The sequence below is a fragment of the Anabas testudineus genome, chromosome 22 (genome assembly GCF_900324465.2).
Source record: "Anabas testudineus chromosome 22, fAnaTes1.2, whole genome shotgun sequence".
Lineage (NCBI taxonomy): Eukaryota > Metazoa > Chordata > Actinopteri > Anabantiformes > Anabantidae > Anabas > Anabas testudineus.
In genome coordinates this window covers 14209542-14233207 of record NC_046630.1, presented here as the reverse complement: position 1 = coordinate 14233207, position 23666 = coordinate 14209542, and the positions used below count along the sequence as shown (strand labels likewise).

The window sequence follows — 23666 nt, the reverse complement described above, 5'->3', positions numbered from 1 at the left end:
TAGGATATATATATATGATATGTATATATAATTAGTATATAATTCTAGATATAGTGTATAGATTATAGATAGTAGTGTATGATATTTATTTTGTTAGGACATAGGAAATGTAAACTCCTTTGCTGTTTTGAAGTTTGTATTTTTTATGAGAATTGTGATGTAAAAAAAATTATGCAATGTACTTAATTAGTTTGTTAATTCTACAAATTTTTGTCATTTTTAAAATTATTATGTTGCACTTTAAGACCCAGCTTGAATTCTTGCTTGTGTTGCATCTTCATACGTGTAACATAATAGTTAATTAGCAATGCTATAAATGTCACAGAAGACAAGCAACAAATCAAACCAGAGCAGAAAAATATTAAAGGCATTCATTCTTTTTAATATTGGTCCAATATGTCCAAAAATATTGAGGTAAAGATAAATTGCATCAAAAACAACATCAATATACAAGCTTATTTGTAATTACAACAAGATGTTATTCACATCCAAATGTACAATAAGGACTCTGAACGTAAACAGTACACACTGGGGATGAAGAGAAATAAAACAGGCTGAAGATTAATTCACGTCATTTGAATTTGAAGCCTGCGTTAAGAAGATGATGGGATGATGTTTTCCCTGTGCTGCAAATCAGATTTTCTCTTCATGTGTAAATCTACGTGATGAGGAGGGGTGGAAAAGACGGGGGGCATTTGGCTTAGAAACATTTGATTTGTGCGTTGAGGAAAAACAAACAAACCTGAATCAGCTTTGCAGATGATACCGCTCTTTACATTACAGAAGGATCAGATGAAAAGAATAAAAAAAAAAATATTACTCAAGCAGCCAGACTGCTTTTTTTTCTTCTTTATCTTTTTTGGCAACTGAAAAAAAATCTTATTAAATCTGATTCTTTTTCTATTTTCAGCTGACATTTCTGCCACCAGGTGGAGCTGCATCCTTTCTAGTGCTAAAGTAAATCAGCAGGGCGGCACTGTTAGAATGGCTACGGTTACAAAGAAGTACATTAAATGGAAAACTCTCGCCAGGGTTCAAATGGGCATTAAGCATGTTGGTTGTGCCAGATATCCATAGCTAGTGCAAATCTCCCAACCCCTTCTAAATTATTCATCTTCATGTTTGTTGGAACCAAAATGATTTAATCATACAAAAATAGACTCAGCTGTACCTCATAGAATTTAGCTGGGATATACCGAATTTACAATACTTCATTAGAGCAAAAGAGAAACGTCAATCAGGTCTGAATGAACTCAAACCAAGTGCCCACTCAGGTCAATTCATGTAAACCAGATATCAGGGAAGTCTACAGAGGCCTCTGTGTTTTTTAAGTACCAATATGATTCTGTTAACAAATCAGTCATCTGTGCATCTGTAGTACTGTCTCCTGTAGCTGCCTCGACACTGGACCAGAAGTTCTCTTCTCTCTCTCATCAAACTGGCTTTAGTCCCAAAAACAACAACAACAACAACAACAACAACAAAAAACTATATTCTTCACGTGTCACCTCGCTACTGAAGAGGAAGCCATAGCTGCATCAAGCTTTGAATGAAGGACGTAAAAAAGAGAAATGACTAAGTACTACAACCAGCTCGCAACTAGACTAGACACAGTCACTTCACCTCATCGCGGTCACTCACATTTGGCTACACAGCAAGCAGCCTCAGAAAACAGAGAGAAAAAAAAAAAAAAGGAAGTAAAACTCAATTCTGTGTGTTTTAACAAAGCCTCTTGATGTCTCAAAAGTCAAATCAACTCTTTATTTCTCTAAATCTGGGCAATAAATAAATAAAACCAAGCTGAAGAACCATTTTGACCAAATTCCCACTACAGGCGTCTAAAAAGATTGTGCTACAGTGCATCCTGGGAAGAGGTCACATGACAGGACTAGTCTGTTCAGTCACCACTGATCACGTTTGAGCTACTTTATGCTGAATTTAATTATTAAAATAAAATTATTTGACACTATGTTGCTCTTGTTGATATGTTGTCGATATCACTGCTTCAGTTACTGCTAACCTGCTGCACTATCCTATATCTAAAAGCCATTTCGAGATTAAAAAAAAAAAAAAAAAAGAGGAAACAAGTGTGACGTAAAAATGGTGCTGATCAGATGTGCTGCATTGCAACTGCCACGGATGTTTCCCATTACTCATATCTCACCCATCAGAGGCTTCAACCAAACTGCAATTTCCACTTTACTGAGTCATTTACTGAGTCGTGCAGTAGGATAAGGAAACAGTTTTCTCAAAACAAGCAATATTGTAAAGGTATATAGTTAAAGGGATATAATATAGTTTTTGAAATACGTGACTTTGATGTGGAGAGCACTGATACTCTGATTATTAAGCCAACAGCATAAAGATCTTTTAGGAAATTCATGAATTCCATAGTAGACATGTTCTCACCGAACAGCTCAAACCTTTTTTCTGTTACTGGGGTTTGATAATGCCATGGGTTTGCACATGGTTTTAGAAATGTTCATCACTGAGTCGCAGCAAGAAAATAACCTTTGACTTTAAAATGTTCTTCGTCTGATTGTTTTCATTTATTTAAAGAGAATAAATTACAGTTTGTACCAATGGAGTATTCATCAGTTCCGTCTGTGTGCCTTTCACTGGTTAATCTACGAATCTTTACTTTCAGAAAAAAGCTCAGGTAGCTATTGGTGAAAAAAATAATTGTAATAACAAGAAGGTACAGTAGCACACTGTTTAGTCAACTAGAATCCACTGTTAGCCATTTGACCACTAGGTGGTGCAGCTGTGCGCCTATGTGTAACATTTAACTCAGACACCCAAACCTGTGCCGTCACTGTTAAATGCAGTTTGGCCTCCATTTATCTGAAAGTGTGTGAGCCGAACATAGCAAAGACATCCTGAAGTTTCCCTTTGCAGACCTAACACAAGCTTTTACTGAGATTTAGTTTAGTTTTCTAACTCAACACCTGCTTTTTCTCTGGACCTTCTGGTTGAACACAGGCCATGTTATGAAGCCCTGATGCCAAAGCATGGTGAAAGTGTTTGCAAGTTGATTTTATACCGACCATAGTTACGCTTGGGAAATAATCAACAGTAATGGTAAAAGCATTTATGGTCTGATGCATGCAAATATAATGTGAACAGTGTTTAAATCACGCTTAAGATTTTAGTTTCTCACTTACAGTCGAAATGGTGGAGAACTTTATTGGTGGGTTTGATTTTACAAAAAAAAAAAGTATCGGGGATGTCTACATTATTTTTTTTAAAGGGTGAAGGCAGTCTTTCACATTTGGCTCAGTGTGAAAATGGAGAGAACAGAAAGTAAGCACATCTCTGTGAGACCACAGTTAAATAAACACAAGTAGCACTGGCAGCCAACTGTTAATTGGAAATATGTGGTAGAAAAAGTCAATAAGAACAACAACAACAAAAAAAAGTACAACAAAAGGCCTGTACATAGCAGGTCTCTCCTCTTTCCCCAGTGTTCTTGAATGCACCATTCCATACCTCGTGTGCAGGTTGGATCTCCAAGAGAGACGACTCCCCCTCCTCTGTGCAATCACCTCGCAGGACAACAGGAGCAAAGTCCAGCAGTTCAAATTTGCTGCTCTGTTGGTCCTTTTTTCTTCTGTTTTTTTTTCCTTGGCATGAGACAGCATGTGATATGGAGAGGGAGAGATAGAGGACAGAGACATGTGGAGATGTTTCAGTTCGTCTCGCTTGTTTTGTCCTCAGTCTGTTTGTCCTGGAGGAGAGTTATGAGAGACTCCCACGCTGCCTGGCACTGCAGAGGGTGGAGATGGATGAGCAAAGTCAACAGAGGGGGGAAAAAAATAGGTGAAAGAGAAAAGAGGACAGGGAGAGATGGAGGGAGACGCAGTGATATAAGTGATGGTCTTTGGCTTTCATGTATGCTCATGTTCAGCTTCAGATGTATACTCAATATTCAGTCCAGCTGAAGAGTTTTAAGGTCACCGGTTCAATCCCCACATTGGCCAAAATGTTATTGTGTGGAATCATTATCAACATTTCTTAAATGATATTCGGCTATTTTTAGTAATATTGTGGGAAACTGGCATCTCTTTTGCCACATTGTGTTTGTTGCAGGGTGGGGGGGCTCTGATCAGTGACCATGTGAGATTTGAAGCTCCGCAGGAGCACGGGTGTAAGAGGTGTTTGTGCTAGCCTGTGTACCTTTTCATAGTGGTTGATGTTTTTGTCGGCCACGCCCGTGAGAAGCAGTTTGAAGTCTTGCCTCTTGTTGCTCTGCCAGCGCTCCCAGTCCGCCTTTAGATCAGCGTTGAAACATTCCACCTTGTCCTGGCATTTCTCTACTTCCACCGGCATCTGCAGCAGAACAGAGAAAAACTACAGCTACAAGGGCCTTGACATGACGTGAGACAACACCAGAGTGTACTGATGAATCAACTGAGTTGGCAGTGTGATAATGTAGAGGACACTGTTTCACTGATGTAAGTTCATCTGGAAGTTAAACAGGTGCATTTCAGAAGATGTTATCCAAAGCGCAACAGCAGCTGCACTTGGGCACGATGGTGGTAAATACTGAGTTTAAAAGCGTTAAATGTCACAACATGCGCTTTCACAAGAGAGATTTTAGGGATGGAGTTATTTTAATGCAAACAGCAAGCACAGCAGTTTTTAAGGCTTGTGTGTGTGTGAAAGGAGCTTCTGAGGAAGCCGGATGCTTACAGGCGTTCTGTCCTCCTGTTTGCGCAATATGGCTGCTTCTAGTCGTCCCTCGTACTCGGCCTGACTCTGGTCTCGCTTTCTCAAAACATTCTGTAATGAAAACAGAAATTATCAACCATTTTATTTTCCGCTGTCAGTGTGATGTAAACCTATAATGTAATATTTCTGACAAAGACGATAAAGAGACAAAATAGTATTAACATAGAAAGATGTGCTGAATCAGCAGCCTGGTGAGGGCAGGACATGACACGTGCAAAGCGTCAAATACCACTTCCTCTGTCCAGGGTCAAAGGTGAGTCAGCTAAAAGAAACAAGTCTGCATTTCTGTGTGTGAGAGGATAAATGATCAACTTTTGTGCTCTTGTGTTTTCCCTGTGTTCCCTACTATAAAAATAAAAGGTACTAATTAGAGTCATCCACAGTGAACCTTTAAACTAAATGAGTGCAGAAATATACATATTCAAGTTTCTACACTCCCTTTTTTTAACGCCATAAACGAGTGTAAGCGTAGAGGAATGTGTTGACAGCGTGTGGCTTAAGGACAACATTTATTTACATGTTCTCGTTTTTTTAAATATTTCTTAAAATATCACTTTTACAAAATAAATCTCACCTTCATGGACTCAATGTAGAGTAAGTACTCTCTGAGTACAGGCAAAAAGTCTTGGCTCATGTTGTCACTCAGCCCTTCCAGTGCCCCGCAGCACGTTGTCACGCAGCTGGCTACGCCCTCCAGGGGGCGCTGAAGCTCCTCCTCTGACGCTGCCCAGCTGGAGTAGACTGTGCCGTACTCGCGCAGCTCCGTTAGGTATTCTAGTGTGAGCGAGAGGGGAAGAAGAAGAAGAAGAAAAAAAAGAATCTGAGTATGTTCCTTATTCCATTGAATATCTGCTGAATGACCTGTGGACAGGCTACGACAGGATTTCAAGTAACCACACAAGGCTGGACTGTGAGACAACACAGAGCAGAGGTAGGGAGGGATCTGTATGATCAGTACAACATCTAGATTTATAAATTACACATAAGAGAGGCCGACAGCCAAACGCTATGCTGCAATAGTGTATTTGTGCACATCTAAAACCTGAACAGATGGTGACAACGAGCATTTCACAGGGCACGTGTCAGGTATTTACAGAAGCACTTGTCATGCATGAGTGAGGCCGGCAGTTATGAAACATACCAACCATCAGGGCCCAAAGGTCTGTGTTCCTTTATTCAAACACAGTACTGCCAAGTCAGTACTGTCAGTGAACTCATACAAGCTATTGTTAGGTACATGGCTAAAGACGAATGAATGAATGCTTCCTGTATCAACAAATGGCACAACAACAATTACTAACAGTCATTTGCAATATGCAATAGGTTTTCTATTCATAAAATCAATACAGAAATTAAATCTCACTCTGGCCAAAGACTGTTAAGCTCAAAGTCCTCACCCACCATCAAAACACACACATTATTTAATTCCATCGGTCTTTATTGTCCGATACCTGACTGCTCCTTGAGGATCCTCTGAGCAATGCGGTCGATGGTCCCCAGTTTCTGGCTGAATGTGTCCAGGTATTCTCCCATGGCACAAAACTCAGCCGGTCGTATCCGCAGCTTGTAGCCTCCGGTCACGTGCTTCACTGACTCTCCCACTTTGGTCAGCAGGGCCAGACCCTGACGCTTGTTCAGGTCCTGCAGACACACGGCGACAAAAACAGTCACCTACACATGCAGTAATCCCCAAAAGCTGCTTCTGTTTCATCACATTTAGTTGTTCATCATCAGTGTTCACGCTGTTGATTTTTTTTATACTGTTCTGGGTGCTTTTGTTCCAATTTATTTTACTGCTGTGACAACCTAATTTCTCATCAGGGATCAATAAAGATCAAGATCTTTGATCTAAGATTGTAAGATCACTGCTGATAAGCGTGCAATATTACAGGGTGCAATAAATAAAGTGAATACAAGCCTGTGACAGAAGAAGCTCCTTGTGTTCACGCAGCTAATTGTTTATAGTGAGTTCTGGGTGACAACAACTAATCTTTAAACCATGCAGCAAATTATGCTTATACATATACAACAATTACAATTTACACTAAAAAGGAAAAGTGAATATGGCACGACTGTGCCGTCTCACCTTGGCAGACAAGAAGGCATTTAGATGCGGGTTGAAGGAGAGGACGGGATGGTCTGCAACTCGCTTCAGGAACTTGTCCAGAGCTTTCATTCTCGTCTCCACAAACTCTTCCGAGAAGCGATCAACCACGCCTTTCATCACAAACTTCTCTGGCAGCGGCTGAAGATGTGAAGTGAAATGTAGGAGGACAGAGGACAAGCAGAGCAGAGAAATGTAAATGAAGCGTTTCTCTTTGGAAGTGCAGGACAGAAGGATGCGTCGTGGCTCATTTGACCTACGGGGATGAGGTGGGTTGGCTGGCTATCCTCCAACTTGATCCTCAGCCAGTCAAAGTCCTGGTAGCGCCGTCGCACGCAGTACTCCGGCAGGTCGAACTCTATCCGTGATGTCTTAAGAGAAACAAATACAAACACACATTTGTGGTGCTACCTTGAAGAAAGTTTTATTTAATGTCTACATTGGAAAAGCTAAGTAACTTAAGGTAGCAGTGGCATGAGACTTAAAATCAAACTACTTTGCTTTGCCCAGACCTCCCTCTCCCTTCTCCATCCTCTTCTACCTGCTACTAACACACGGCATTTCAGGTGTTAGCCATTATCAAATTACAGTAAATAAGAGGCTGCAAAACTTACAGTTCAAGCAGAAATCATTTGTTTATAAGGGCAAGCCTCGATCAAAACTCTGTAGAAGAGAATATTTCTGGGCACTGCCCTCTGTTTTTTAAGTCTAACTTTACAAAAGAATCTTTACAGTAGTCAAAGAGTTATGTTTTGTTTTGAGGCATATTACGTTTACATTCAGCGCTTCTAATCAAAATGTACTATATTGTGTAAGTTAGTACAGCCAAATTATGTATGTATGTTTCTTGCAAACAATGCTGTTTGTCAGCCAGTTAAAATTGGCATTTAAAAAAAACACAACAATCAAATGACACAAAATATGCCAAATAATAAAAGCACTAAATGTTCACTATGACTTTCTACTACTACCTGTGCACTTAAAAAAGGCTGAGCAGTAACATTATGTAATATTATGGGAAAATGGGTTAAAATAGCAGACCTTAGTGGAAACTCTGTAGGTAATGTAGGTCTCCATTGTGGAGACGTGCTTCTTTGGGTCATCAACCGTGACAAAAAGGTCACGGGTTTCAGTGGAGGCATAGGGGTCGCGAGCATCTGCTTCCAGTTCGTCATCCAGCTGCAGCCTGTTGAACAAGGAGGACGCAGAGGCGGGGCTCGACGTCTCCACTGGAGTGCCGTTAGTCAACCCCGCTTCCTGCGTTGACAAATATGACAACGTGGCAACATTACCTTTGGATGCTGCAACAGGAAAAGCTGCAAACAAAGAGCTGATAGATTGATGCTGATGCAGTTGTCTCACGCTGTCAATGGGGCTGTTGTTGAAACTGCTGCAGCGTACACATCCTGCATCATCTGACACTGCCCCTGTCTTTCTAATTGAATGATGGACGAGAGGAGTGGAAAGAAGCATTTGTGGAATGGAGGATGCTTTTACAAAGTGTCAATACAAAAAAAGTTGTCGGAAAATGATGGCTAGTTAAACCTGCTCCATGCAACAAATTCCATTTCATTTTGTTATATAAGCTATTTTTGAGAGAATCCATTAGCAAATGATGAACTTTTATTTCCTGAACACAAATAAGTTTCCTTGTTAAGTGTTACCTCCGGTCTGTCCTTTGCACATTAAACAACACAATCATTATGCCCATGTCATTTCTTAAGCTACAGTATTTATAGGCTATTTGAAGATGACACCCTCCCACAGGCAGAGCAATGGTAATACTTTCTGTTAGACCTGTGGTAGCGCTTTTTCAGTGGTTCTTTTTTTATTTTTGCAACAAGTAGATAATAATCAACATATTTCCTCTCACAGTCGCCATCCAAAACCGAACAAAGGTGCTCAGAGAAAGCTATGAATGGTAAATAACAGGACAGAAGCGGGAAGCTGTGGAAAGCGTCCTATTTAAATGAAGAGACAACCTGTGGTTTTGGACACGTTACCATTAGTGCATCTACTTCTAGAAGCTGTTTATTCTTCTGAGGGTTTTTTAAAACACACTTCAACAGTAAGTACTGTAGGCACAACAGTAAGTGTAAAACCATAATTATTTTATGATGGATCAGTGTTTTACTGCACACTCAGAAGGAGCTCTGAAGATCTCAAAACTGCAGCCAACAGAATGTTCAATGTAAATAGTGACCAAGATGTAAACACTGTAAATGGAGGGTAGTCTAAACACAGACGCAGGCCACATCTTGCCTTGTGAGACTAAGGAGCTAGTTTCCACTTTAAGGTGCGTGTAGGAAAGCAGAGGAGCTAATGTTCAACCTTAATCACTTTTCCTGCCACACAGACACACACCTTTTTTTTTTTTAAGTCGCCTGAAATGTTCACGTGTGCAACTTTCCAATTTAATCAGTGCCACGAAAAGTGCTACACCTCCCTGTCTCTCCCGTCTCACTCCATCACACGCGCATTTTGCGAGTGCACACGCTGACCACACCGCACCACTCTCCTTGTCTCTCTTCTCTCGCCATCTGTACGCAGAATCGCACACACACGCACGCACACAGACGGAGAGGTGTTGCTGACACTGTAAGTGCTCTTCTTTACACTGCACTGATAATCACAGTTCAGATAATTGCATTGCGTTGCATCACTACATCACCATGAAACACTGTGAACAGACAGGCCACCACAACACAGCTACACTCGGGCAGAGTATGAGCAGGAATGTTATGCATGATGTTGTGAAAGGCTGTTTTACTTTCAGTGATTAAATAGTGCATGCAAACACTAATACTGACACCCATAAAATGACTACATATTGATGCTATGTGACTGTGTCGTAAATGTCATTCTCAGTGATGAAAGTGCAAACGCAAACTGCTGTTTGCTTTCTCAGGTTAAGAAACTAAGAATGAACCATTACTTTTAAATCTGTGACAGGATTTGTCTGCGTGTGCTGGGTTCACTACAGTAATGCAAGTGTAGTCACAGTTGGGGTATAGCTGTCAGTATGAGGATCTACAGAATGAAAGCATGTGTATGAGCAGTGCATTTTAAAGTTATTTAGTTAGTAAACACATATCCACTAATGCAGACAATCCATCCTATCTTATATTCACCTGTTGCCTGGCCCATCTTTTGACATTTTACTGAAATGTGGTGATTACTCTGACTCTCACTGGGATTTGATCTCTGACAAACATCCAAACAAATGCCATATGCTCCCCCTTGCAAAGTAACCTTGTTGGAAGAATGGTGGAGGATTATACCCTCTCTTATTGGCAATAATTAACCAAAATACCAATGTGGTTGCTAGGGTTGTTGCTCCTAGGTAAAAAAAAAAAAAAAAAAAAACAGCAGCAGAGGGAATAAAGGCCTTTTGATTTGTGTGCCTGGTCCCAGCTCCATCATCACAGGCTGATGTTGAGAACAAGTCCAGCTTAAAACACAGCATGCAGCAAAGACTGAATTCAATAAAGAGCAAAAACAAGCAGCAGTTCAATGCGATTTAAAGCCTAACTTAGGATAAATAACTGCACTAACAAGTTAACTTCTACATTTCCACATCTTGTAGGTGTGCCATATGTTGTGACTTTATAATAAATAGAAGACACTGACTAGTCAGCTAGCTAGCATGCTGTTTGTTGATGCTGTTAGTGACTCGCACACGGCTCTGGCTCTAATCTAACCTCCAGCTATGGTCACTACATACAAACAGAAACAATAAACACTACGCAGGAAATCCGCGTATTCTTCCATTAAACTTCCACCGGTTTGCTCCTCACTGGACATGTTCAGGTCTAAACCCAGCTGGACAGAGTTTGGCTGGGCTGACCGTCCTCCTCTGGTGGACTCTACCTTATCTGCTCCGACGCTGACGCTGACATCTGGCCCCGGGGAGAGCGGCTCCTCGGCGGCGGACAGCGGGTGAAGGATCTCCGTGATGGGCTTCTGCCCCGAGCTTGCCAGGCCTCTCGCCGCGCCGGCACTCATCCTGCGGGAGGCGGGGAGACGTGGCTGGGTGTCGGGGGGGGGGTGACGGCCGTCCGCTCCTCCGCAGCTGGTGCAGGTCTTGGGGACAGAGGGAGGCTGCTTCTCCGTTCAGGTCTCTGCTCGCTTCACTTCAGATGTTACACCCGCTGGTTGGTCACAACTGTCAGCTGACTCCCACTGCGCAGCTCCGGACATCAGAACTGCAAGAACCCGGATGTAAACATTTCTATCACGTGACAACAACGAACCAGCAGAGATCGTCTATTGTAGCGATCAGAATCAGTGACAAACTACTAACGCTGCCTCTTTTATCAACTTTTCAGTTCCACACAAGAAACAAATACAAGTGTAATTGTTTAATTTGTAAACTATGCGACTGTGTATAAAACGTGTAAGTAAGTATAATACAAGTGTGTCGATTGTTGGTAAAGGCAAATAGAAGCAGAGTGAGACCTCTCTTTTAGTCCTATCTTAGATTATTAAAAAACCGGTACACGAGCACAAGAGGTAAAATGCGACTGACCATCCGAATAAGATCAGGAGTTTTATCAACAGTACAAAACTATTAACTGTGGATACAGAGATATATTTATCAACACACACTGTACAACTTATCCAGCTCAAGCTTAGCTTATCTTCATAATCTAAGAAGGCCTTTGTATTTGTCTGTTATCCGCATGTGGAAGTTTAGCTGCGCAGAAGGAGACAAAGAAATGAAAGTGAATTAAACCATTAATATTATCTGTTCTCTAGTTTAAAACCCTCTGTCGCCTCTTACTACCTGTGCGGACATGGCTACAAATCCTCCAGGACAAGGTAAATGTCTGGTTTAGGGACAGTAGAAATTGTAGTTGTCTTTTCTCTTGACTGATGAATCTGTATCCGCTCCTCGCTGCAGGGGCGGAACTACAAATCCTGTGTTGTGACCTTCTCTTGTTTTTTTTTCCCACCATGTTGCTTCTGTGTTTCCTTTATTTCATTTTTTTTCTTGCAGCCTTCCCAAACAAAACTCGAGTTGCCATTTTGGCCGAACTGGAGAAAGAGAGGAGGCGTTTGATGCAGAATCACTCCATGAACACTCCTGGAGCCAGGTAGGGGCAGTGTCCACCCATAGGAGGATAAAAGTAGTTCTATCTAATGGAAACCAACCCAGAAACCGTTTAATGGGAGGAAATGAACAAAAGATCTGTCAAATAATCAGTCAAATGATGAAAAATAGGATTCAAGACTCTGACTCCAACTATAAATTTGACTCATAAGATGTAAGGGTGTTGTCAAGACCTTTCCAGGTACATGCTATGTTCTCATCTAGGTCTCTCTTGCCGTCTCCTTCCTCTCGTCCTGTAGCATCTCACTGTCTAGACCCAGTCTGAAGGAGTTCAGGGACAGCACAGAGCAGCAGCACATCGCTGCTCAGCAGAAAGCCGCTCTGCAGGTGAGACACAGAGACACGAGCACAGCTCCATCGCCAGCATGAACAGACATGATCAAAATGTTTTATCTTGCTTGTTCAATCCATATATTAAACAGTGAATGTGGTAATAACGGTAGCTGTGTCTTGTTTTGCAGCATGCACACGCACACTCATCCGGCTTCTTCATCACTCAGGACTCTTCGTTCGGGAACCTCATCCTCCCCGTCGTTCCCCGCCTGGAGCCCGAGTCGTGACCCCCTTATTGCTGGCCCCTGTTCATGCTGCCTGCAATAAAGCTTTGAAACAACACACGGCACATCAGAGCCATTTCCTCTTGTAAGCCTTTGATTAATGGATAGTTGTTTGTCATATTGTAAACAGTCTCAGGGGAAAGTGAGTGCATCAGTTTTACATTTCCCAGACGATCATGCTGGCTGATTTTAGGAAAGCTTTCTAAACAGTCTAAAGATGGACTAATTCCAGATAGCCGTGAAACATCCTGTAACAGAAACACTGTAAACGATATCTTCTACTGTTGCCTATCATGGCACCGTTTTCCATCAAAATGAAGAGGCACATCAGGATTTTAACATTAGTCATTGATTTGAATTGATATTTGATAATAAAGTTGTTGGATTCAGATGATTAGGTATTAGTTTTATTTTTGAACACACAGTGCTGTAGAGGGTTTTGAATCCATGGGTCGGGTGCCTTTCTGTGTTCAGTTTACTTGTTCTATCTGTTTTGTGTATGGGTTTTCTCTGCTTACTCCGTCTTCCTCCCATCCTACAAATCAATGAGCGTAAATATAAAACACGACTTTTGTTGTCTCCTACACTCACTGGTATTCTTAGAAGGAGAAAGGGAATGATAAAAACATGTTTTGTCCATGCATAGGGTGTCACCTGACATAAGGAAAGTGTGCAAATACACTGATGGTTTTTCATAATGTATTAGCCCATATAAAGACCATCAACTCAACCTGGGCTGAAAGTTGATTTTTAACCTAAACCTAAGGATGAAGACTCTTCAAAACTTCACATTGCTCCGTTTACAGTGTTTTACCGTAATCAGCACAAAACAATGTAGAACAATATCATAATACTGCATATTACCATTACATGAAAATATTTTAAATAATTAAAACTTGAATATTGACTAATCCCTCCTTGACCAAACTATTTACTAGTACATCAAAGGTCTTCTTAATTATAAAGTGATTTGAGCAGATTGCTTTGTGAAACCACTATGGAAATTAACTCAGTTGGAGCGTTGTTATAAATAATTCTGTGTGGTCGTGATTACAGTATAAAATAATAGTTCTGGAGACAGTCCCAGAGGATTAAAGAACAAGAGATAATTCTTTCCAGAGCCACTGGGCAAGTTTTAAACCAGCGTTTCACAACTAGACAAGAAGAAATCCATCGGACAGAAGGCAGAAAGACATATTTCTACGCCCACTGAAGTAGAAATTTGGCATCACAGCCACATGATGTGATAAGAAGTACATAAGACGGTTAAATGTTGGTATAACAACTTATATGATTCCTGATAGTAAAGTACTGTAGGGCTCTCAATCAGTCAGAAAAGGCCACTGGTTTGTCACATTTATTGTGCTGTGTTGTGTTACTTTGATACGAGCAGTTCTCCTTCATTTGCCTTTGCCTTCATCATCTTGATATTGGCCTTGATGGCATCATCTATTCCCTGTCAGCATCAGTGTGCATAGTGTGCCAGCATCTCTTCTTTCTCATCCTATGGTGCAAGTCCATGAAACACCTCTGGAGCAGCCAGGCTAAAGCTTAGCTGTGGCTGCTTGAGGAAATAGTGGTTGGACAGCTTCTAGACATTTTTCAAGTCGAGTCAAACAGTGTCGGTGGATCAAATCCCTCCCACATCATCAGAAGAGGTCTTCATGGAAATCATAAAATATGAGATCCATATGTTTAATGTAAAGGTTTAGTCTTTGTACTGATTTACGACTTACTGAATATAACGATTTATTTTACTTACTTTTCTACTATTGTTGCTATCAATAAAAAGTAAATAGAAATATACATGAAAATAGATTTGATTTGATCTCAGCTGACACTAAAGTGCTTTACCCAATGATAACTACAGTATAGACTTGATTTTTCCACTTTGTTTAGTCACTAAAGTGAGTTCATGTTGCAGCAGCTCTTTGTTCTGCTTCAGGCTCTAGATCATCTCCGTCATCTGGAAATTATGCCAAACTTGACTACTGTCACTCTCTGTCCTTTGGTGTCTCTCAGTCTCTCTCAGTGCTGCTGCCATAACTAACTGTTTTTCTTATTACACTTCACCTGTTTCTGTGAGGTTTATTTGTTTTCTTCACTGTTTGGTAATTTCTCTTCTTTTTCATAGTGTCATACTCAAGCTTACTTGAACATCAACAGAATTCAAGTGAAGGTCACTTTACTGCCTGCAGCTGGACAGGAGGAGAAACAGTCTCCTCTCACCATGCGGTGTAACACTGACCTCTAACGGCCGGATAGGAGAAACACATCATATCATATCATATTATATTATATTATATTATATTATATTATATTATATTATATTATATTATATTATATTATATTATATTATATTATATTATATTATATTATATTATATTATATTATATTATATTATATTATACATGTACTGTCTATGCTATAATATAACTCTATTTTAGCCCCTTAATATGTAATAAACCAGCAGTACTGGTAATGAAATGGGAACCAACAAAAAAAGGGGAATTCTAATACCACTTCTATGTATTTACATCAATCATCTGTTTCTGATTCCATAATGTGAGATTTCATAAAAAAAAAAAACCTCACATATGAAGGCTTGGAGAAGGTATTGAGAAACTGGTCATGAATGTCTATGAATCACTGACTTCCGCAGGATATGCCTCAAGTACTAAACATGGGCAAACACATTTACACAACATTGGCCATTTATAAACACTGCTGTCATTTCTACATGGTGAAACCAACATGTAGAAAATGGAAAATAGATGAGATGCAGGTCTTGGCTCCATGCATTATGGATGGCACTGGGTGTTTAAGTTGCTCATTCGGGCTCAGTTTAGTTCATCCTGCCAATTAAATAAGAGTATTCAGTAGAAACTGTGGGCAGACAAAATAAACAACAAAAATAAAAATAAACCCAGATTATATGACTACAAATATTAAATGACTGCTGCGATGACGTGTTGATGACGTGTCCGTTGGTGCCCTGCTACATGACTAAGTGAGGATGGGGATTTAAAAGCCTTTTAATGTGGGTTTTTCCATGCATGAAGTGCCTGACTTGACTGAACTTGCAGCTGGCTCCACCCTCCGTTAGTCAGCCAGTCTGGGCCACTACGTGTTCGCTCTGGTGCCTTTAAGTTACAAGCATCCCGGGGAGAGCAGGAAAAAAAATAAGAGACAGACACTTCCCCCCGGTTCTTGTCTGGAGGAGTGAAGCAGCTGGACTATCTCTTCGCAAGTTTGTCAACTATCACATTCAACTTTAGAGAAAGAGTCTTCTGCAAACACAGGTTTCCTCCTGTGCATTCTCCGACTTGGATTAAGTTCTGCATGGAAACAAATGATATTTGAACCCGGACAGAGGAGGTGGGTGTCGGATACAAGGCTGCGTTTCTCCTCATGTTCTTTTACGCATGGAGCTCGGCTAAAAGTTAGAAATCTGTCTTTGACCCAAAACCTTAAAAATCGCTTCTTGTGCCGCTGCGTGATCTCATTTCTCATCTCATTCCAGTTGATTTTGAGGCTTTAATCCGAAAAGAAACGCAAATTGTCTGTGGCCACTGAAAATCAGATTAAGAAAACAGCAGAAAGACACAGATCCTGTTGAAACTATGGCGCTGAAGGCCAGAGTCCTGTATGACTTCCACTCTGAAAACCAAGGAGAGATCTCCATAACAGAGAATGAGCTGGTGACTCTGTTCAGTGAGGAGGAGCTGGAGGGCTGGCTGGAGGGGGAGAACAGCAGGGGGGAGGCTGGCCTCTTCCCTGCCTCCTATGTGGAGATCATCAGGGACCACATCACCACCAACACCAACAACAACGGCTGCTCCTCACCCAAAACCAAAGCCCTAAGCCCCACCCAGTCTCAGAGAGGACTCGGGGCCAGTAGTGGTGGTAGCAGCTTCAACACCAGTCAGGGTAGCGACGAAGACTGGGACGACGACTGGGACGACAGCTCTCCTGCGACTGGTGCACCTCAGGGTCTTGGTAGCACACCGCCTTTGTACCCGGTAACCACCTCCTTGCCTGGGAGGCGCGGGAGTGCCCAGCAGTATCAGCAGCAGGCCAAGAGCTCAGCCACAGTGGGGAGGAACCTCAACAGGTTCTCCACATTTGTCAAGTCTGGAGGAGAGGCCTTCCTGCTAGGGGAGGCCTCTGCTTTCGTGAAAGATGGAGACAGGATCTGCGTGGTGATGGGGAAACACGGGCCGGAGTGGCAGGAGGATCCCTACCCATTCACGTGCACCATTGATGACCCCACCAAACAAACCAAATTCAAAGGCATGAAGAGCTATATGTCTTATGGCCTGACCCCGACTCACACCAACGTTCAAGTGAACCGCAGGTACAGCTTCGGCTCCTACTTCTCTCTCCTTCTCCTCCTCTTCCTTCTCTGGGGCTTCTTCCTGCACCAGATCCCCTGGGTCCTCTGTATATACAATAAATATTCCTGTGGTTTATCCCACGGCCACAGTTGTTCCCACAAAATGGCAAAAACATAGCTGACTGTGGCCTTTTGCTCTCTGGAGTCCTCAGGAATCTCCTCTTTCGTTTCTGAGATTCCCTCTGCACCTTTCACATTGTTTCCTTGTCAGTACATCTGTCATTTCAAACCAACACACACTCCCTTACATTTCAGTTTCCACTGGGTCTAGCTTGGAAAAGATTCATACGTTTGTCTTTTTTTTCCCTTTCCAGTACTTTTTCTAACCCCCTCCTTCCACTTAACCCACTCTCCCTTTATCCCTGCAGGTATAAACACTTTGACTGGCTCTATGCTCGTCTCGTGGAGCGCTTCCCAGTCATTTCAGTGCCTCACCTTCCAGAAAAGCAGGCCACGGGACGCTTCGAGGAGGACTTCATCTCGAAGCGGAGGAAGGGTCTAATCTGGTGGATGAACCACATGACCAGCCACCCTGTCCTGGCACGCTGTGACGTTTTCCAGCATTTCCTAACGTGTGGGGCAGATGAGAAGGCCTGGAAACAGGGCAAGAGGAAGGCAGAGAGAGACGAGCTGGTCGGGGCTAATTTCTTCCTCACGATCAGGTAGGGGACTGGGTTACGTACTGCAGAGGTTGTAAGCTTGAATCTTGGATGTACTACATGCTTATAAAGCACTTTTGAATATTTCCATCAGGTGAGTTGCAGGAAGTTTTATTAATTTAAAACACCAGGTTTACAGTCTCTAATCTAAAAATGCACAGATGTCAACATTTGCCCTACTAGCACTGTTCCCCACTATGGAACAGACCAGGATGCAATGCTGCTACATCTTAGATCAGGTTTTCAGTATAGGACTTTGCTTGTATTTGTGTCATAAAGATGATGAGAATGTGTGAATTAAAATAAAAAATCACCAGGGACTTTCATAATAAAACCACAAGATCTAAAACGATTGTCTCTAACACTTTAACACAGCACGCCTGCTGTTCCGCTCGACCTGCAGGAAGTCGAAAGCAAGATCGAGGGTTTCAAGACCTTCACCAAAAGGATGGACGAGAACACTGTGGTCGTCAACACCACCATCAACGAGTTTGCTCGCAAGCAGATCGCTGGGTTCAAGAAGGAGTATCAGAAAGTCGGACAGTCCTTCAAACTCCTGGCTCAGGCTTTTGAGCTGGACCAGCAGGCTTATTCAGTGGGCCTGAACAAGGCGATCGCATACACGGGCGAAGCCTATGAGGCGATAGGGGAGTATTTTGCTGAGCAGCCACGCCATGACCTAGATCCCATTTCTGACCTGCTGGACCTCTACAGAGGACATCTGTCCAATTTCCCTGACATCATCCATGTACAGAAAGGTGGGAAAGAATGTGTGTGTGTTCATGTAGGGTGCAAATTTGAATGACAAAGTGTTGGCTACATAGCATAGCAGGGATAGACTACTGACCTTCCTGCCTGACCTCTTGCATGTTTACACCTGGGGCAGAGGGAGGGGATACAATAACAGAAGTATGCAAAAGGAGTTACAGAAAGAAAAAAAGCCAAAAATTCCAACACGCTTGTAAGAAATAAAACAGATGCAGGTTCTCATTCACAGAGAGCTCAGAGGTCAGCAGGCTAGTTTCAAGTGGAGCTGCTGGAAGTGAGTGATTGGGGCTGTTGATCATAGATGCCTCTGCTGGGCGGAGGGTTGCAGGCATGACGTGTTTGACTGATCCTGCAGTTTACATGCAGCAGACTGTAATCTCCTTTGGAACAAGAGATCCACAGACTTATTTATTTAAACTTGCATTAAAAATAATGATTAATGTCTCTAAAATCCCCCAGCCCTATTTATCCTCCATATCTATTAATCATGTCATTATAAAGGCAGACACTATACAAAGCCCCCGATTGTGACTGTTTCCTAACCAAAGGCAACATCTGTTTTCATTTACTGAATTGCAGTGTCAATCTGGGTTTGGGTTGAAAACTGAAACCCATGGCCGGTCCATTGTGACACTCGGGGTACTGTGAGAGCCTGTACTCGCTCATTGGAAAACACACACTCACACAGACATGTACAAAAGACTTGCAGAGGAGTTAGCTTGTTAGTTCCCTGCAGGTTGGGAGGAGGGAGTTGCTCCTGGCATGCAAAGGCCTGACGTTAGCCAAACCTAGAGGCACTGTTTCTATAGTCCGCTGAGCTCTGTTCTCCAGACACACAGCTCCAAACTATGGAAACACAGCCTGAATCCCAATGCTCTATGTGATGGACAGGACTTCATCTACTTTGTGACTGTGTTCTGTCCCTCAAACCTTTCACAGCATGAATATTTCTTTTACTTCTGTTACACTGGAAAATACTACTCCAGTTTTTCAAATGTGGAGCAATAGATAATTGGTTTAACTGGTGGTCAAATGTGTATCTCTATGAAGCATGAGATTTAAAATGTGTGCTAATTGAATCAACTAGGTCAACATGCACAAAGTAATGGAACATAAAGACACAGGGTACTTACTGTAATAAATAATAAATCATTTTACATCATGTAAAACTTGGCACAAACCTTTACCAAACCAACTTATCACCATCTTATAAAAAAAAAAAAAAAAGATTTTATGTATTTCAACCCTTAGAACTGAGCCTAAACGTAACAAAGCACATTTCAAGGGAAATCTCAGTAATGTCACAGGAAATGACAGCATCTCTCAGGACTGCTTACACAGGATTTTTGCACAAAGCATCATCATTTGTCATCATTTCAGGAAACCTCATATTTCATTCATTCCACTCATCAAAAAACAGCTCATGTTTCATGACGTTTAGCCCACAGATAATGTATTCACTCCAGACTGAAATGTAGTTGTGAAATAACTACAAAACCTAACAAAAGACATCCGATAACAACTGATTTGGTGAAAGGTCCATAGATGTTTATTCCCTTTTTTCTAACTAAATAAGCATTTGGATTATGCTCTTAGACTGAACAGAATTAAGACAACTGCAGGGGTTTTACTTTTTTAAAGATGTCAACCTCTCCGCAGCTCTACATTCCACAAATCTATGTTGCTTAGTGCTGAACAATCTTTCCATTAACATCCAAATGACAAAAACATGGCAACATTGCAGCACATAGCAGGCAGCTATATTTACGTAGAAGTCTCTGTACAGTATTGTCTGACTGTGCAAGTTCTGTCTGTGAGGTCCAAAGGCTACATCTGATTTAAATAAGCAGAGATTCCTGGGCCTCTTGTCCTGTGTTGCCCCGGGACTGCAGGAATGCAAAATGGAGCGGTCTCAGGATTAGTTTCCCCTCCTTCTCTTTTCTTCTCCCACTTTTCCTTCTTCCTCCTGGTGCTTGAAGGAAGAAGAGGCGGGGAGGTGTGTGTGTGTGTGTGTGTGTGTGTGTGTGTGTGTGCGAGAGAGAGAGAGAGAGAGAGTTCAGAGCAGCCAGTTTCCCACCAGCAAACAGTACATGAGTTCAGATTACAGCCATGTAATCGCCTTGGCACCGAAGAGAGCACAGTCCAGGTTAATTTCACTTTGTTAGTGTACACGTGCAGGCATGGTGTGTGTTTTTGATGCATGATGTGAGATATCTATAAGTAGAGGCCAGGTCAACAAGGTCAGGAAGGAGACTCGCACCAGGCTGCCAAGTAGGTTGTCATTGCCTCCACATGCTGCTTTGTTCCCCTTCCCCTTCATCTGTTTTTCATCGTCTTTGTCTATTCAAACTGTTTTACTTCCCTCTAAAAGTTTAGTCACAATAAACTAGACATTTTGAAGAAAAGGTGGAAAAAGTACAGTACAGTCTGCAACAATCAACTAATGTACCCCTAGTATGAAAAACCATTGATGTTGTGATCAGACTTGAGGTCAGCTAGAAGAATTTGGGTAGATGACAGAGGTGTGCATGGTCTTAGTAGCTTACTATTTAAACTTTTAAAATAATTCTGCCTTTTGCCGTTTTCATTTCCTCTTTCTATTTAAATTTCCTACGAGTTCGCTGGGCGTCACTTGCTTCGAGCCGCTGTAACTGAATGCAATGCAGACAATCTCTCAGCAGAAGCAACCATGTTCCTGCAGTTTACTGCAAGATAAACAATTTTAATTGTTGTTTAAACTTAAACAACATAATTGTAAGCATGGAAAGAACTGTAATTTCTAGCCAGCGCTGAGCTGTGTGTTCAAAGGGACGACTTCTTTTTTTTCACCACTTTTTCTTTTGTTATTACTAAGTTCTATGCTTAATAATAGCTAATAATGTGGTTTAGCAGTACTAAATTACTCATATTGCCTGTTGTCTGTCAGTGACTTGCATTAGATTATTAATTTTAAATAAAAATTACATGCATCTAGTTTAAACACAGCACCTGCACAGAGCAGAAAGGACAAAGAAGCCTATGCACCAGTTGCATTCACATGAAATCTATAGAAGTAAACTTCCATAAGAATCCTTCCTGAAGGGAAGTTATTTCGCTTATCACAGGCATCAAGGTGCTTTCAAATTACGTTTGCGGGTGGAATCTCACTAAACCCAAACTCTTTAATGGAGTCATTTACACGTTTCAATTCCTATTCTGAATTCTTGTCTTCTTATAAGTCGTCTAAGGGAGGGTGGATCCAATCTGGTTTTGATTTTGCAGTTTCCATCCACAGGTAAATCCCACAGAGCTTCTCTCACCGTGTAGGAAATCTGGAAAATCCAGCTGTTTTTTAACTTACGTTATAAGTAAAAGGCTAAATGTTTTGTTCCAAGCTCAACATCTTCTATATACTGTCTTGATTATCTTGACTAACTTGGCCTCACTACCTACAAATCCATATTAATCCATATTGCCATATCTTTACACTATCTTTCCCTCTCCCTTTTTCCCCGTTCAGGTGCACTGACGAAGGTCAAAGACTGCTCGAAGCAGGAGAGTGAGCTCCACGAGCGCTGCAACATCATTTCCTGCGCCACACTGGCAGAGATCCAACACTTCCACCGCACACGCGTACGGGACTTCCGCTCGCAAATGCAGCACCACCTCCGTCAGCAGATCGGCTTCTTCCAGAAGATCACCGCCAAGCTGGAGGACGCGCTGCAGAGATACGACGATGACCACTAGGAAAAGATGGAGTGAGGAGAGAAGTTGGACTGCCAAGGCCTTGAGGACATTACCAACCAGAAGAACAAGAGGAAAACAAACAGGGATGATTGAAGGGTTTATCCTCCAAGACTTGACTTGAATTCTCGGTCATGTATTTTTCTACTCGGTAGAAAAATCCAGGCTGCTGGTCTGTGGAATTACAACTTCTTTGATTATCTGGACAGCTCTGATGAATGTACCAGTAACACAGATTTGCTTCTGCTCACGGCACATGTTTCAACTCAGCGGGACTGCACAGATATTAAAAACAGCTGCTTAACGACAGGGTTGCCTCCCGACTCACGGTTTCGAGATCATGTGATCTCTCCATGCTTCCACTGGCTCAGCACTTCATTCAGGAACCCTGTAACAAACATACAATACACATGTAACTCCCTAAATCACCTAAACTGGATGATTCAGTGATTGATACTAAATGAATTAAATCTATCTTATCTTTGATCTTTCTACTTGAATTACCTGCTCAGTATTATTTTGATGGGACATGTGGTTATTTGTGAAGCTGGAATGAAGCACAGTGGTTATAGTATGTGGTTATTATTACAGCTTCAAATTTGACCTACTTCTAATGTCTAACATCTCTCACACATCTCCTATGCTGTCCCATCTTTACTATGTTACTATTTGAAGAACCTGTATTTTAGTTGATGAAGTGCCTTATTTACAACAATACTGGGCTAAATTCAGACTTATTTAGATTTATGTATGTTTTCACTGTTTGTCTTGAGAAGCAGCTCTCTGTTTTTCTTGTCTTTGGTATATTACATTAAAACCTGAGGTTGACATCTGCCTTTCCAATTTCCTTCCATTTGGAGAGGTCAAAGGTCAGGGTATACGGCAATACAATGCATGTTTCATAGTTAGTTACCATAGTTTTAGTGTCATGCTGAAATCTCCCATTGTGCTAATAATGTGTTGCAACAAAAGACACTTCATACTTGTATTGTTATGAAATGATCAGAGATAATCAATGGAGAATTATGTGATATTAAAAGTGAGAACCATTCTGGGATGGACAGTAACTCACTCTGTGACAGGGAGAGAACAGTGAACATTGTCCCAAAGAACAACATGTCCTGGATTCAGCCTCTCATGCACCCTTTTCTTAGCTGCCACAAAATGATATCATAGATCAGTGTTATGTGTCCCAATTAGCATTTTTATGTGAATATGTGCAATCATATGCACAACAGAGCATGAATACATCTGCAAAATGTGTAGAAATGTATTGGAAAATGCATTTAATGCATTGAAAAATCATCTGTAATAAGCCCAACACACTGAGCAACTCCACACACACCCTTAAGGAAGATGGTGTGGTCAATGCAGTGGCAAGAAAAAACAGCTGTTATCCACTTACACATAAAGGGAAATGTAATGTGCTTGAAAATTTTAATTTAATGTCTTCATTAAAGTAAGTAAGGTAAGTAAACCCTTGGTCTTAATAACTTGTCAGACCCTCCTTTGACAGTAGGAACCTCAAACCAGCACTTGTGATAGCTGCAGACCTGCTTCAGCTCAGTATGAACTGTTCTGTTGAAGTCATTTCACAGAATCTCTGGGTGGAGGT

At 41.5% G+C, this 23666-nt stretch overlaps 3 protein-coding genes across 4 annotated transcripts; 2 read left to right on the top strand and 1 right to left on the bottom strand.

Moving 5' to 3' along the window:
* Positions 1-361: 361 nt before the first annotated feature.
* Positions 362-11708, bottom strand: snx30 (sorting nexin family member 30). Its single transcript, XM_026339717.1, has 10 exons — positions 11622-11708; positions 10706-11040; positions 7877-8092; positions 7096-7206; positions 6818-6976; positions 6183-6372; positions 5306-5505; positions 4693-4782; positions 4177-4329; positions 362-3766 (listed from the first exon to the last, which is right to left on the bottom strand). Exons 2-10 carry the CDS (start codon positions 10838-10840, stop codon positions 3689-3691), a joined length of 1332 nt encoding a protein of 443 aa, XP_026195502.1. The 5' UTR covers positions 10841-11040; positions 11622-11708; the 3' UTR covers positions 362-3688.
* On the top strand, positions 11073-12896 carry LOC113148168 (SOSS complex subunit C). Of its 2 annotated transcripts, none has more exons than XM_026339719.1 (5): positions 11073-11231; positions 11594-11656; positions 11835-11931; positions 12188-12275; positions 12410-12896. In XM_026339719.1, the coding sequence occupies exons 2-5, from the start codon at positions 11632-11634 to the stop codon at positions 12506-12508; spliced, it is 309 nt and encodes a 102-aa protein (XP_026195504.1). In that variant the 5' UTR covers positions 11073-11231; positions 11594-11631; the 3' UTR covers positions 12509-12896. The 2 variants fall into 2 exon arrangements, with proteins under 2 accessions (XP_026195504.1, XP_026195503.1); XM_026339718.1 differs by lacking the exon at positions 11073-11231 and adding an exon at positions 11305-11347.
* Positions 12897-15650: 2754 nt separating this feature from the next.
* On the top strand, positions 15651-23458 carry LOC113147724 (sorting nexin-18-like). Its single transcript, XM_026338901.1, has 4 exons — positions 15651-16862; positions 17270-17563; positions 17936-18318; positions 21828-23458. Exons 1-4 carry the CDS (start codon positions 16129-16131, stop codon positions 22052-22054), a joined length of 1638 nt encoding a protein of 545 aa, XP_026194686.1. The 5' UTR covers positions 15651-16128; the 3' UTR covers positions 22055-23458.
* Positions 23459-23666: the final 208 nt, after the last annotated feature.

Coding starts and splice junctions, on each gene's coding strand:
- LOC113147724 (XM_026338901.1), top strand. CDS start 16,129: ATGGCGCTGAAGGCCAGAGTCCTGTATGACTTCCACTCTGAAAACCAA. Junction 17,564..17,935: donor AATTTCTTCCTCACGATCAG/GTAGGGGACTGG, acceptor ACTTTAACACAG/CACGCCTGCTGTTCCGCTCG. Junction 18,319..21,827: donor CATCATCCATGTACAGAAAG/GTGGGAAAGAAT, acceptor TTCCCCGTTCAG/GTGCACTGACGAAGGTCAAA.
- LOC113148168 (XM_026339719.1), top strand. CDS start 11,632: ATGGCTACAAATCCTCCAGGACAAG. Junction 11,657..11,834: donor TACAAATCCTCCAGGACAAG/GTAAATGTCTGG, acceptor TTTTTCTTGCAG/CCTTCCCAAACAAAACTCGA. Junction 11,932..12,187: donor ATGAACACTCCTGGAGCCAG/GTAGGGGCAGTG, acceptor CTCGTCCTGTAG/CATCTCACTGTCTAGACCCA.
- snx30 (XM_026339717.1), bottom strand. CDS start 10,840: ATGAGTGCCGGCGCGGCGAGAGGCCTGGCAAGCTCGGGGCAGAAGCCC. Junction 6,977..7,095: donor AGCCAACCCACCTCATCCCC/GTAGGTCAAATG, acceptor TCACATCTTCAG/CCGCTGCCAGAGAAGTTTGT. Junction 6,373..6,817: donor ATGCCTTCTTGTCTGCCAAG/GTGAGACGGCAC, acceptor GTGTGTCTGCAG/GACCTGAACAAGCGTCAGGG.